The sequence below is a fragment of the Condylostylus longicornis genome, unplaced genomic scaffold (assembly GCF_029603195.1).
Source record: "Condylostylus longicornis isolate FDR11 unplaced genomic scaffold, ASM2960319v2 ptg000030l, whole genome shotgun sequence".
NCBI classification, from domain to species: domain Eukaryota; kingdom Metazoa; phylum Arthropoda; class Insecta; order Diptera; family Dolichopodidae; genus Condylostylus; species Condylostylus longicornis.
In genome coordinates this window covers 5,989,408-6,001,924 of record NW_026577999.1, presented here as the reverse complement: position 1 = coordinate 6,001,924, position 12,517 = coordinate 5,989,408, and the positions used below count along the sequence as shown (strand labels likewise).

The window sequence follows — 12,517 nt, the reverse complement described above, 5'->3', positions numbered from 1 at the left end:
TAATTGAAAAAAATTTGTTTTGTCTGTATTAATTTAAAATTAAATCTGAATACCTATTACTTTGAATTACATAATTTTATTTAAAAATTAATTAATATGATTTTTAATTCGTGACTAATTTTTAAATAGTAAAAATGATAGAATTTGAGAGTCTAGAAAATTTTAATAATTTGAATTTGCAAAAAAATTTTATATTTTGACATGAATGAAATGGTACTTTCTTTACCTCATTGAAATTTTTTACTTAGAAGTGATATAATATACATATATTATACAGAAATATGTAGAATTATATCCAAGACATTTTCCACTTACAAAATTTTTATTGAAGTAAAAATTATACTAAAAATTAACTTAAATAATATAATAATCCAAGTAAATAAATTACACTAAGAGTAAAATGCTGGGTAAATTTGAAATGCTCATATTGGTTTTATGAATTCGGATATTAGATACAATGCGAAGCTGCTGCTACATCATTAAACGGATTTAAACTAAATGGCTAATTTCATATCTGAACTAAAATTACATTATAAATATTAATAATATTCTTTTACATTTTCTTAAAACTGATTGAATATTTTAAAAATTAATTTTTGAGTATTGTAACACTTATAATAAAGGATTACAAGTAGTTAAAAATTTTTCATTTAACTGCTTCTGCTAATATGAATTGTAATTTTTTTTCTTCAAACTATTTATTGTAGTTTGGCGGGAACCATTACTATACACCTTAATCAATAAAAAAAAAAAAACTAATTAAAAAACCAGCTTCAAACTAAATGTTAAACACCGGCAAATATTTTGTTCTTAATAAACTGCCAATAGCTTCTACTATCAAACATATCTTCCTTTGTTTGTGATAAATCTACGTCGTCGCTATTTATTATTTTCAAAGGTACTTTGTTTGAGGAGTCTTCAAGGACTTCTGCTTCAAAATTTGAATCTTGTTCATTTTTAATATTTTTCATAATACTGTTCTCTTCCACATTATTGTTTTTTAAAGAAATACCACTTTGAAATAATACTTTGTGAATCTCTTTCAGCTTATAATTCCTGCCTTCAGGATATTGAACTGTTTTAGAAATTGCCTCAGGATTATTTTCAGTTCCATGATCATCTACTGAAGGGTACTTTTGTCCTCCAATTCCCTCAATTGACCGCTTTGCTTTACGGTTCATTTCAGGATCTTTACAAATATTTTTTGGCAGTTTTTCAGAATCACTTTGTTCAGCAATACGCTTTTCTAAATCATCAGGATCTTTCGGATTTTCAGCATCCAAAATGTTAGAATCTTTTGGCTGACTATTTGAATCATTTTTGATTTCAAAATCTTTATTGGTATTTTCTGGTTCTTCGCCCTTTGATCGCTTGGCTTTCGGTTTCTGAGAGCTGATTTCATCTGGTTCATTTTCTGGAAGCTTATCAGGCATATCATCTGAGTCTTTTGGCTTATCTGGATCATCTTTCATATCAGAATCTTCATCAGGATTTTCTGGTTTCTCATCTTGAGATGATTTTTCTTTGGGTTCCTTAGGATCCTTTCCTTTTGGAGAATCTGTTGACGTTTCATCAGGCATTTTATCGGAACTTTCAGGTTCATCTTCTGGTTTATCAGGATCACCATTCGTATCAGAAGCTTCATCAGGACTTTTTGGCTTCTCTTCTTTAGGTGGTTTTCCTTTTGGTTTCTCAGGACTCTTTCCCTTCGAGGAATCTTTTGGCATTTCATCAGGCATATTATCAGAATCTTCAGCTTCGTTTTCTGATTTATCTGGATCATCTTTCATATCAGAATCTTGATCAGAGTTGTCTGGTTTCTCATCTTTAGCTGACTTTTCTTTGGGCTCCTTAGCATCCTTTCCTTTTGGAGAATCTGTTGACATTTCATCAGGCATTTTATCAGTGTTTTCAGGTTCATCTTCTGGTTTATCTGAATCAGTTTTCATATCAGAATCTTTGTCAGTGTCGTCTGGTTTTTCGTCTATAGGTGATTTTGTCGTGGGTTGTTTAGGGTCCTTTCCTTTTGGGAAATCTTTTGACATTTCATCAGGCATATTATCAGCATTTTCAGGTTCACCTTCTGGTTTATCTGGATCATCTTTCATATCAGAATCTTCATCCGAACTGTCTGGTTTTTCGTCTTTGGGTGATTTTGGTTTGGGTTTTTTGCGGCCCTTTCCTTTTCGGGAACCTTTTGGCATTTCTTCAGGCATATCATCAGTATTTTCAGGTTCATCTTCTGGTTTATCTGGATCATCTTTCATATCAGAATCTTCATCAGGGCTGTCTGGTTTTTCGTCTTTAGGTGATTTTGGGGAATCTTTTGGCATTTCATCAGGCATATCATCAGCATTTTCAGGTTCATCTTTTGGTTTATCTGCATCATCTTTCATATCAGAATCTTCGTCCGAACTGTCTGGTTTTTCGTCTGTAGGTGATTTTGGTTTGGGGTTTTTAGGGTCCTTTCCTTTTGGGGAATCTTTTGGCATTTCATCAGGCATATCATCAGAATTTTCAGGTTCATCTTCTGGTTTATCTGGATCATCTTTCATAACAGAATCTTCGTCCGAACTGTCTGGTTTTTCGTCTGTAGGTGATTTTGGTTTGGGATTTTTAGGGTCCTTTCCTTTCGGGGAATCTTTTGGCATTTCATCAGGCATATCATCAGAATTTTCAGGTTCATCTTCTGGTTTATCTGGATCATTTTTCATATCAGAATCTTCATCGGGGCTGTCTGGTTTCTTATCTTTAGGTGATTTTACTTTCGGTTTTTTGGGGCCCTTTCCTTTTGGGGAATCTTTTGGCATTTCATCAGGCATATCATCAGAATTTTCAGGTTCATCTTTTAGTTTATCTGGATCATCTTTCATATCAGAATCTTCATCTGGGCTATCTGGTTTCTTATCTTTAGGTGATTTTACTTTCGGTTTTTTGGTGGCCTTTCCTTTTGGGGAATCTTTTGGCATTTCATCAGGCATGTCATCAGAATCTTCAAGTTCATCTTCTGGTTTATCCGGATCATCTTTCATATCAGAATCTTCATCGGGGCTGTCTGGTTTCTTATCTTTAGGTGATTTTACTTTCGGTTTTTTGGGGCCCTTTCCTTTTGGGGAATCTTTTGGCGTTTCTTCAGGCATATCATCAGAATCTTCAGGTTCCTCTTCTGGTTTATCTGGATCATCTTTCATATCAGAATCTTCATCAAGGTTATCTGGTTTCTTAGCTTTAGGTGATTTTACTTTGGGTTTTTTGGGACCCTTTCCTTTTGGGGAATCTTTTGGCATTTCATCAGGCATATCATCAGCATTTTCAGGTTCATCTTCTGGTTTATCTGGATCATCTTTCATATCAGAATCTTCAGCAGGGCTGTCTGGTTTCTTATCTTTGGGTGATTTTACTTTGGGTTTTTTGGCGGCCTTTCCTTTTGAGGAATCTTTTGGCATTTCATCAGGCATATCATCAGAATCTTTAGGTTCATCTTCTGGTTTATCTGGATCATCTTTCATATCAGATTCTTCAGCAGGGCTGTCTGGTTTCTTATCTTTGGGTGATTTTACTTTGGGTTTTTTGGGGCCCTTTCCTTTTGGAGAATCTTTTGGCATTTCTTCAGGCATATCATCAGCATCTTCAGGTTCCTCTTCTGGTTTATGTGGATCATCTTTCATATCAGAATCTTCTTCAGGGCTGTCTGGTTTTTCGTCTTTAGGTGATTTTTGTTTGGGTTTTTTGGGGCCCTTTCCTTTTGGGGAATCTTTTGGCATCTCATGAGGCATATCGTCAGAATTTTCAGGTTCATCTTCTGGTTTATCCGGATCATCTTTCATATCAGAATCTTCATCGGGGCTGTCTGGTTTCTTATCTTTAGGTGATTTTACTTTCGGTTTTTTGGGGCCCTTTCCTTTTGGGGAATCTTTTGGCGTTTCTTCAGGCATATCATCAGAATCTTCAGGTTCCTCTTCTGGTTTATCTGGATCATCTTTCATATCAGAATCTTCATCAAGGTTATCTGGTTTCTTAGCTTTAGGTGATTTTACTTTGGGTTTTTTGGGACCCTTTCCTTTTGGGGAATCTTTTGGCATTTCATCAGGCATATCATCAGCATTTTCAGGTTCATCTTCTGGTTTATCTGGATCATCTTTCATATCAGAATCTTCAGCAGGGCTGTCTGGTTTCTTATCTTTGGGTGATTTTACTTTGGGTTTTTTGGCGGCCTTTCCTTTTGGGGAATCTTTTGGCATTTCATCAGGCATATCATCAGAATTTTCAGGTTTATCTGGATCATCTTTCATATCGGAATCTTCGTCCGAGCTGTCTGGTTTTTCGTCTGTAGGTGATTTTTGTTTGGGGTTTTTAGAGTCCTTTCCCTTCGGGGAATCTTTTGGCATTTCATCAGGCATATCATCAGAATTTTCAGGTTCATCTTCTGGTCTATCTGGATCATCTTTCATATCAGAATCTTCATCGGGGCTGTCTGGTTTCTTATCTTTAGGTGATTTTACTTTCGGTTTTTTGGCGGCCTTTCCTTTTGGGGAATCTTTTGGCATTTCATCAGGCATATCATCAGAATCTTTAGGTTCATCTTCTGGTTTATCTGGATCATCTTTCATATCAGATTCTTCAGCAGGGCTGTCTGGTTTCTTATCTTTGGGTGATTTTACTTTGGGTTTTTTGGGGCCCTTTCCTTTTGGAGAATCTTTTGGCATTTCTTCAGGCATATCATCAGCATCTTCAGGTTCCTCTTCTGGTTTATGTGGATCATCTTTCATATCAGAATCTTCTTCAGGGCTGTCGGGTTTCTTATCTTTAGGAGATTTTACTTTGGGTTTTTTGGGGGCCTTTCCTTTTGGGGAATCTTTTGGCGTTTCTTCAGGCATATCATCAGAATCTTCAGGTTCCTCTTCTGGTTTATCTGGATCATCTTTCATATCAGAATCTTCATCAGGGTTATCTGGTTTCTTAGCTTTAGGTGATTTTACTTTGGGTTTTTTGGGACCCTTTCCTTTTGGGGAATCTTTTGGCATTTCATCAGGCATATCATCAGCATTTTCAGGTTCATCTTCTGGTTTATCTGGATCATCTTTCATATCAGAATCTTCAGCAGGGCTGTCTGGTTTCTTATCTTTGGGTGATTTTACTTTGGGTTTTTTGGGGCCCTTTCCTTTTGGAGAATCTTTTGGCATTTCTTCAGGCATATCATCAGCATCTTCAGGTTCCTCTTCTGGTTTATCTGGATCATCTTTCATATCAGAATCTTCTTCAGGGCTGTCGGGTTTCTTATCTTTAGGAGATTTTACTTTGGGTTTTTTGGGGCCCTTTCCTTTTGGAGAATCTTTTGGCATTTCATCAGGCATATCATCAGCATTTTCAGGTTCATCTTCTGGTTTATCCGGATCATCTTTCATATCAGAATCTTTAGCAGGGCTGTCTGGTTTCTTATCTTTGGGTGATTTTACTTTGGGTTTTTTGGGGCCCTTTCCTTTTGGAGAATCTTTTGGCATTTCTTCAGGCATATCATCAGCATCTTCAGGTTCCTCTTCTGGTTTATCTGGATCATCTTTCATATCAGAATCTTCTTCAGGGCTGTCGGGTTTCTTATCTTTAGGAGATTTTACTTTGGGTTTTTTGGGGCCCTTTCCTTTTGGAGAATCTTTTGGCATTTCTTCAGGCATATCATCAGCATCTTCAGGTTCCTCTTCTGGTTTATCTGGATCATCTTTCATATCAGAATCTTCGTCCGAACTGTCTGGTTTTTCGTCTGTAGGTGATTTTGGTTTGGGGTTTTTAGGGTCCTTTCCTTTTGGGGAATCTCTTACCATTTCATCAGGCATATCATCAGGATTTTCAGGTTCATCTTCTGGTTTATCTGGATCATCTTTCATATCAGAATCTTCATCGGGGCTGTCTGGTTTCTTATCTTTAGGTGATTTTACTTTCGGTTTTTTGGGGCCTTTTCCTTTTGGGGAATCCTTTGGCATTTCATCAGGCATATCATCAGAATCTTCAGGTTCATCTTCTGGTTTCTCTGGATCATCTTTCATATCAGAATCTTCATCAGGGCTGTCTGGTTTTTCGTCTTTAGGTGATTTTTGTTTGGGTTTTTTGGGGCCCTTTCCTTTTGGGGAATCTTTTGGCATCTCATGAGGCATATCGTCAGAATTTTCAGGTTCATCTTCTGGTTTATCTAGATCATCATTCATATCAGAATCTTCGTCCGAACTGTCTGGTTTTTCGTCTGTAGGTGATTTTGGTTTGGGATTTTTAGGGTCCTTTCTTTTTGGGGAATCTTTTGGCATTTCCTCAGGCATATCAGGATTTTCAGGTTCATCTTCTGGATTATCTGGATCATCTTTCATATCAGAGTCTTCATCGGAGCTGTCTGGTTTCTTATCTTTAGGTGATTTTACTTTCGGGTTTTTGGCGGCCTTTCCTTTTGGGGAATTTTTTGGCATTTCTGAGGGCATATCATCAGAATCTTCAGGTTCATCTTGTGGTTTATCTGGATCATCTTTCATATCAGAATCTTCATCCGAACTGTCTGGTTTTTCGTCTTTAGGTGATTTTACTTTCGGTTTTTTGGGGCCCTTTCCTTTTGGAGAATCTTTTGGTATTTCTGAGGGCATATCATCAGAGTCTTCAGGTTCGTCTTCTGGTTTATCTGCATCATCTTTCATATCAGAATTTTCATCGGGGCTGTCTGGTTTCTTATCTTTAGGTGATTTTACTTTCGGTTTTTTGGGGCCCTTTCCTTTTGGAGAATCTTTTGGCTTTTCTGAGGGCATATCATCAGAATCTTCAGGTTCGTCTTCTGGTTTATCTGCATCATCTTTCATATCAGAATTTCCAGCAGGGCTGTCGGGTTTCTTATCTTTAGGTGTTTTTACTTTAGGTTTTTTGGGGCCCTTTCCTTTTGGGGAATCTTTTGACATTTCTTCAGGCATATCATCAGAATTTTCAGGTCCATTTTCTGGTTTATCTGGATCATCTTCCAAATCAGAATCTTCTTCATGGCTGTCTGGTTTCTTATCTTTAGGTGATTTTACTTTAGGTTTTTTTGGACCCTTTCCTTTAGGAGAACCTTTTGGCATTTCTTCAGGCATATCATCAGAATCTTCAGGTTCATCTTCTGGTTTATCTGAATCATGTTTCATATCAGAATCTTCTTCAGGGCTTTTGGGTTTCTTATCTTTAGGTGATTTTACTTTAGGTTTTTTGGGGTCCTTTCCTTTAGGAAAATCTTTTGACATTTCTTCAGGGATATCATCAGAATCTTCAGGTTCATCTTCTGGTTTATCTGGATCATCTTTCATATCGGAATCTGCTTTAGGGTTTTCTGGTTTTTGCAATTTGGGTTTCTTGGGACTCTTTCCTTTTTGTGGACCCTTTCTGATATTTCCCCGTATAGTTGGATTTGTCTGGCTGTCTAGAATAGGATCGGTTCCGGGATCAGTGTTTTTATTTTGAAAGTTGTCATTTTTCATGATTGTGTTGCTAAGGTTTTTAGGCATTCTGTCCACTGAACCTGTATATTTTTGAAGTAATGTTAGCAATATAATAACAAAAAGGGAAAACAGTACATTGTTTTCGCTAAGTTTAAATTAAAGCTTGTAAATTATGGGTTATTAGTGTTTAAGTAAAAAACCTCTTTTACGTTGAAAAATTTAAGAAAAATGTTTAGCTTTGTTGAGTTATATTTTGCACATAGGAAAATTTTTCTTAAACTTACCATTTCTTTCTATGAGCGATGGATACGCTTCTTTTGATCTGGTCTTAGTGGGTATGGTTTCATGAACGTCATCATTCGTAGGAAACTCAAAAGTTAATTTAGTGTCAATGTATCGTTCAACATATTCTAGAAAGTATTATTTTTTTAATATTGGTAACATGATTTTATTTCACCAAGAATGTGTTTTAATATCAGTAATGTGTACCTAAAATTTCATCCGTAATATTCATTTTTAATGCGCTAACGTCTATCTCTTTTGGTGAACTTGGTTTACCCATCTTGATTTCCTTAATTTCCAGCTCAGATTTCACTGCATCTGGGTTATTTTCTGTTCTGGTATCAGAAATTTCATTAACTTTTAATGTTGGAAACTCCTTTTTTATCTGATTCAGTAACTTTGTCTTTAGAGATTCCAAAACATCATCATTAATATTGCAGGAGCATGAGTTAATACTACTTCCATCTTGTTCAGCCGTTTCATTAGGAGAGGGAAGCTCTGGTGATAAAGAGTTTATAACTGGTTTTGGCGTAAGTGGATCGATAACAACACTATTTGGTTCCGTTCCAGTTTCATAAGGAATGAGACTCTCATTGTAAGGATCATATGACTGTTGTGGTGGATCGTAGTTGTAAGAATTATAATTTGGATTTGGTGATGAGGAATGGTGATTATAAATATCTTTTCCGTATTCATCCTGAAGCGAAGGTTCTGTGTAAGGTTCGTAGGTAGCAAAATGATCGTTTTGATGTAATACTGAATAATCATCTGGACTATAAAAATTGCCATCATGTTGGTTATATTCGTAGGAGTCTCTCGGGGTTGTTGCATAATTATTTTGATTTAAAGTTTGATCAAAAGGTTGTGTAGGTATATTATATCTATATGGACCTTCTGTGGACGATTGTAGTCGGTAACTATTAGCAAAGTTACTATAATCTAAAGGTTGGTCTGGTGGATTATAATTATAGGGGCCACTAGAGGGTATAGTAGATTGCACTTCATTAATGGGATTAAAAGATTGTGGCTGTGGTCGTCTAAAAGGAGGTTGCCTCTTAATGTTACGACCCATTTTCTCTAATTCTGGACATTTAATACCATAAGGTGATCTGATTGGAAGTGAGTTAAACTTCATTTTCATAATGTCCACCTAACAAGTAATTGTGATTAAAAAAAATTTAATATGATTTTTTGTTATTATAAATTACATCTTGTTGATTTTCAGTTTGAATTAATGTTAAATCTACTCTATTCCCATATTGTAAAGAATTTATTTCTGTATTTTCAGTGGGGAAATTTTCGTCAGCGTTCATGTTTTGACAATCAATAAAAATTGATATTCGGTTGTTTTTTAAATTGTATTTCAGATCATGCCAGTCTCCATCAAAAATCTGAAAAACATTTTAAAACTACAGTTAACCACACTTTTTTCTCTCTATTTTTTTTCTATAAAATTTTTTCAAGTATGCTTAAAAATAATGAGTAGAATATAAAATAAATATTTATTTTTATTAATTTTAATTAACTCTATTTATTTTTTTAAGGGTATTAATGTGCAGTTAATTTTATTTTCGTTCATGTAAACTAAATTCTTTTTTTTTTTTATTATAGTATTTATAAAAGAATCTGAAAATTTGATTTAAATAAAAACGAGAAAAAATAGAGTTGACCGTGTCAACTCTGTGATACTCGTACGAATTTGTTATCCTACATGTGAATAAATACGTTATATCTGACTACGGGACAGACTATATATGGTAAATTTTTAATATTAAAATGAAATTACCTCAGGAATTTGAAATACCATTTTTGATGATTCACCATTATTCATTTGCTCAACTTCAATTGATTTTGTTGGTGGAATTACTTTAAAGCAGATTCGGTGACCATTTCTAGTATCGTCAAGATTGATTAAATTCCAAGGATTTGGATCTACCTCATAATCATTATGCTTTTTAACTCTAAAAGCACTATCAAAACTGTGGTTTTTCATTATTCCATCTTGAAAGTGTTCAGTTGCATCGATTACATAATTGTTGTTATCTTGAAAATTATAATAAGGAATATCAAATTCATTAACGAGACGTGGAACTTGATCGGAGAATACTTCCGTTATATCGTATTGCTTAAATGGTAGCGACAAAGGTCGTACTGCTCTACGTATTACAGTATCTGCTGGACCTATATGATGGTTAAGACCTTTCGAAAAACGAATTAAAAAATAAACAGAAATTTTTTTTTGTTATTATTATTTGAATTATTAATATTATTATTATTATTATTATTACTTAAATACTCATTTGATTTTTAATAATAACATAATTCGAAATACATATTTATTCTCAATTTAGATTTTATGCCTGATTGTATTTAATAGGGAAATTTTTTTACATCTTAAGAAAAAAACCAAGAAATGTGAATTATAATTTCAGACAACATTTAAATCTAATAAATAAATTTGTTTTATTATCCCAGGCACAATATGAGGAATTTTCTGAAAGTGAAGAGTTGTCTAAATTTATGAATTCAACATCGATTATTTAATATTAATTTTTTGTTGTTCAAAAATTTTAATTATTATGTAAATTTAATTAGTATATAACTTCCTATGTAAGGGACTACTATTATTCATATAATGAAATTTAATACATGCACAAAAATTACAAAAAATTTCGTAAGATTAAAAGCACTGTCAATTGTGCACCTTGTCAATTGTTAGTGAAATTTCTGTAACATTCTTAAAACACTATAATTAAATTTTACATACTAAATATTTGGTAGCTATCAGCATCAACCAATTCAATATATTTCACAACTATTATTAAAAAATAATATATTAAATTTTTTTTATATTTTTTCATCATAATTTTCATTTAAAATTTTCCATTAATTAATAATATATTTATGTAATTTAAATAAATTCAAAATTTATTGAAAATTTTTAATGAGATTAAATTCCGAGGAAAATTATTGAAGGGCACTTAATAAGTCAAGTGTAAAATAGAAACTGAAAATATTTGCGATTTTAATTTTTCACTAAAATCGAATTTCTTATTATATTTTTGAGTGATAATCTTTATTTCTTAATTATGAAACAATAATATCTACCTGCGAATATAATTGAAAATTAATGTTATGTATTAGTTCATTTTTTTTCTTATGTCAGCTTTTTAGTTGTCAAAAACATGTATTTGTATCCTTTTTTTTGACGATTTATTTACGACGACTTTAATAAAGTTAATTACAAGAATTTATTTAAACATATTTGTATAATGTTCTAACAACTTTCATGACACATTTGTGATGTATTTTTATTAAGAAATGATGTTACAAGCCTACAGGATGATTGTCATTAATTTCAATTAAACTTAAGAGACAAAGATTTTTTTGAGATTTTAACAAAATTTGAGTAAATAGAAAAAATTAGTTTCAGCTCAAATTTTTCAACTGAAGTGATTTGGGATTGTACAGCACGAGTTAAATTTCATTTCATTATTGTTTTTTAAATTCCGTTCCGCAACGAGTGCCATGAAAAAATCTTACTTTTTTTCATAAACTTTTGAAAGTTAGTATCATTTAGGGATTGTTTATAGGTAGCTTAAAGACTGATCTTTTTTGTAATATAGAAGCCATGGATGCTAATACGATGTAATTAAGTCTTAAATTATAGTGACATATATTTTAAAAGTATGATCGATTTAACTCGAAACTTGAATTTACAGGCAAAAACGCAATATAATTACATAGACTTCACCGCAGTTTGTTGTTTGAAGTAATAACCATCTCAGTCATAATACGGTTTTGTTTTTATTAAACTGAACGATATCAATAAATTTATTATTTTTACAAAATTTCACCCTGTCGCAATTATTTCAAAAATTTTTTATTTTCTTATTTTAGATTTAGGAAAAAAATTTTTAATAATTTTAATTGAATTTAAGAATTATTCAATAAATAAAAATAAAACTAAAAAAAAAAAATTTGAGAAAAAAAGTAAACACAAAAATTTTTACAATAAAATATGAACTTTACTAAAATAAATTATTGATTCCCGCCGAAGCTTTGTCATAAACACTTTAAAAAAAAAAAAACAAATCAGTAAGAAAACAAGAGTTTAAATATCATCAATCGTGATGTTTTCATCTTCGAATGTCTTATTCGCAGATGATTACAATACGACAGTAAGTTCCGCAAAATGAAATAAAAATTAATTTTATTATTGTTTTTCCTATGTACATACAATTATAATCATATAATAATAATCTGTAATTGGAAGTGAATGTGTTTGTACATAATAATATGTATCGCATATACAATAGACGGCCAACATTAAATAAGCGTGATGATCTTTAAATAGTGAAGACGTGAATGATTGGTAATTTAATATTTATTAATAATTATTAACTTGATAATTTATTATTATTATCAAGATAATTAAAATTCTCAAAATAATTGAAAATATGAGAAGCTGTATAACTTGAATTGTTCACTGATCATTTTGAATAGATTTTCTATTAGGTAAGTGTGAAAAAAATTGTTTTTTTATAAGCTATAGAAAAATTTTATTTTATTCGCGTGAATTAGTCTATTTGTCACACTTTTAAATTAGAAAACTTAAGTATAAATTCTATTATCCATTCTGGCTGGTAAGAATTTATTTTAAAAAGAATAAGCATTAGAGTAGTTTCATTTAACTGACGCTAGATAAACAAACTTTAAATGCAAGTTATTGAGCGAAATATAAGAATTTATTTGAGAAATTTTTCAAATATTTGAACGAAAAATTGGCAAAT

At 32.4% G+C, this 12,517-nt stretch overlaps 2 protein-coding genes across 2 annotated transcripts; both read right to left on the bottom strand.

The window, feature by feature from the left end:
• Nucleotides 1-213: 213 nt before the first annotated feature.
• LOC129607977 (cell surface glycoprotein 1-like) lies at nucleotides 214-2,783 on the bottom strand. The gene has a single exon (XM_055519259.1). The coding sequence runs from the start codon at nucleotides 2,712-2,714 to the stop codon at nucleotides 786-788; it is 1,929 nt and encodes a 642-aa protein (XP_055375234.1). The 5' UTR covers nucleotides 2,715-2,783; the 3' UTR covers nucleotides 214-785.
• On the bottom strand, nucleotides 2,746-10,617 carry LOC129608125 (titin-like). The gene is made up of 7 exons (XM_055519451.1): nucleotides 10,492-10,617; nucleotides 9,511-9,923; nucleotides 8,933-9,115; nucleotides 7,932-8,874; nucleotides 7,727-7,852; nucleotides 2,809-7,522; nucleotides 2,746-2,749 (listed from the first exon to the last, which is right to left on the bottom strand). The coding sequence occupies exons 1-7, from the start codon at nucleotides 10,595-10,597 to the stop codon at nucleotides 2,746-2,748; spliced, it is 6,489 nt and encodes a 2,162-aa protein (XP_055375426.1). The 5' UTR covers nucleotides 10,598-10,617.
• Nucleotides 10,618-12,517: the final 1,900 nt, after the last annotated feature.

Bases quoted from the DNA above. Each gene is read 5' to 3' on its own strand.
- LOC129607977 (XM_055519259.1), bottom strand. From the start codon at position 2,714: ATGAAAAATGATCCAGATAAACCAGAAGATGAACCTGAAAATTCTGAT.
- LOC129608125 (XM_055519451.1), bottom strand. From the start codon at position 10,597: ATGAAAATTATGATGAAAAAATATAAAAAAAATTTAATATATTATTTT. The intron at 9,924-10,491 runs GTATGTAAAATT...GTTTTTCGAAAG, and splicing joins TGATAGCTACCAAATATTTA to GTCTTAACCATCATATAGGT. The intron at 9,116-9,510 runs GTAATTTCATTT...AATGTTTTTCAG, and splicing joins TGGTATTTCAAATTCCTGAG to ATTTTTGATGGAGACTGGCA.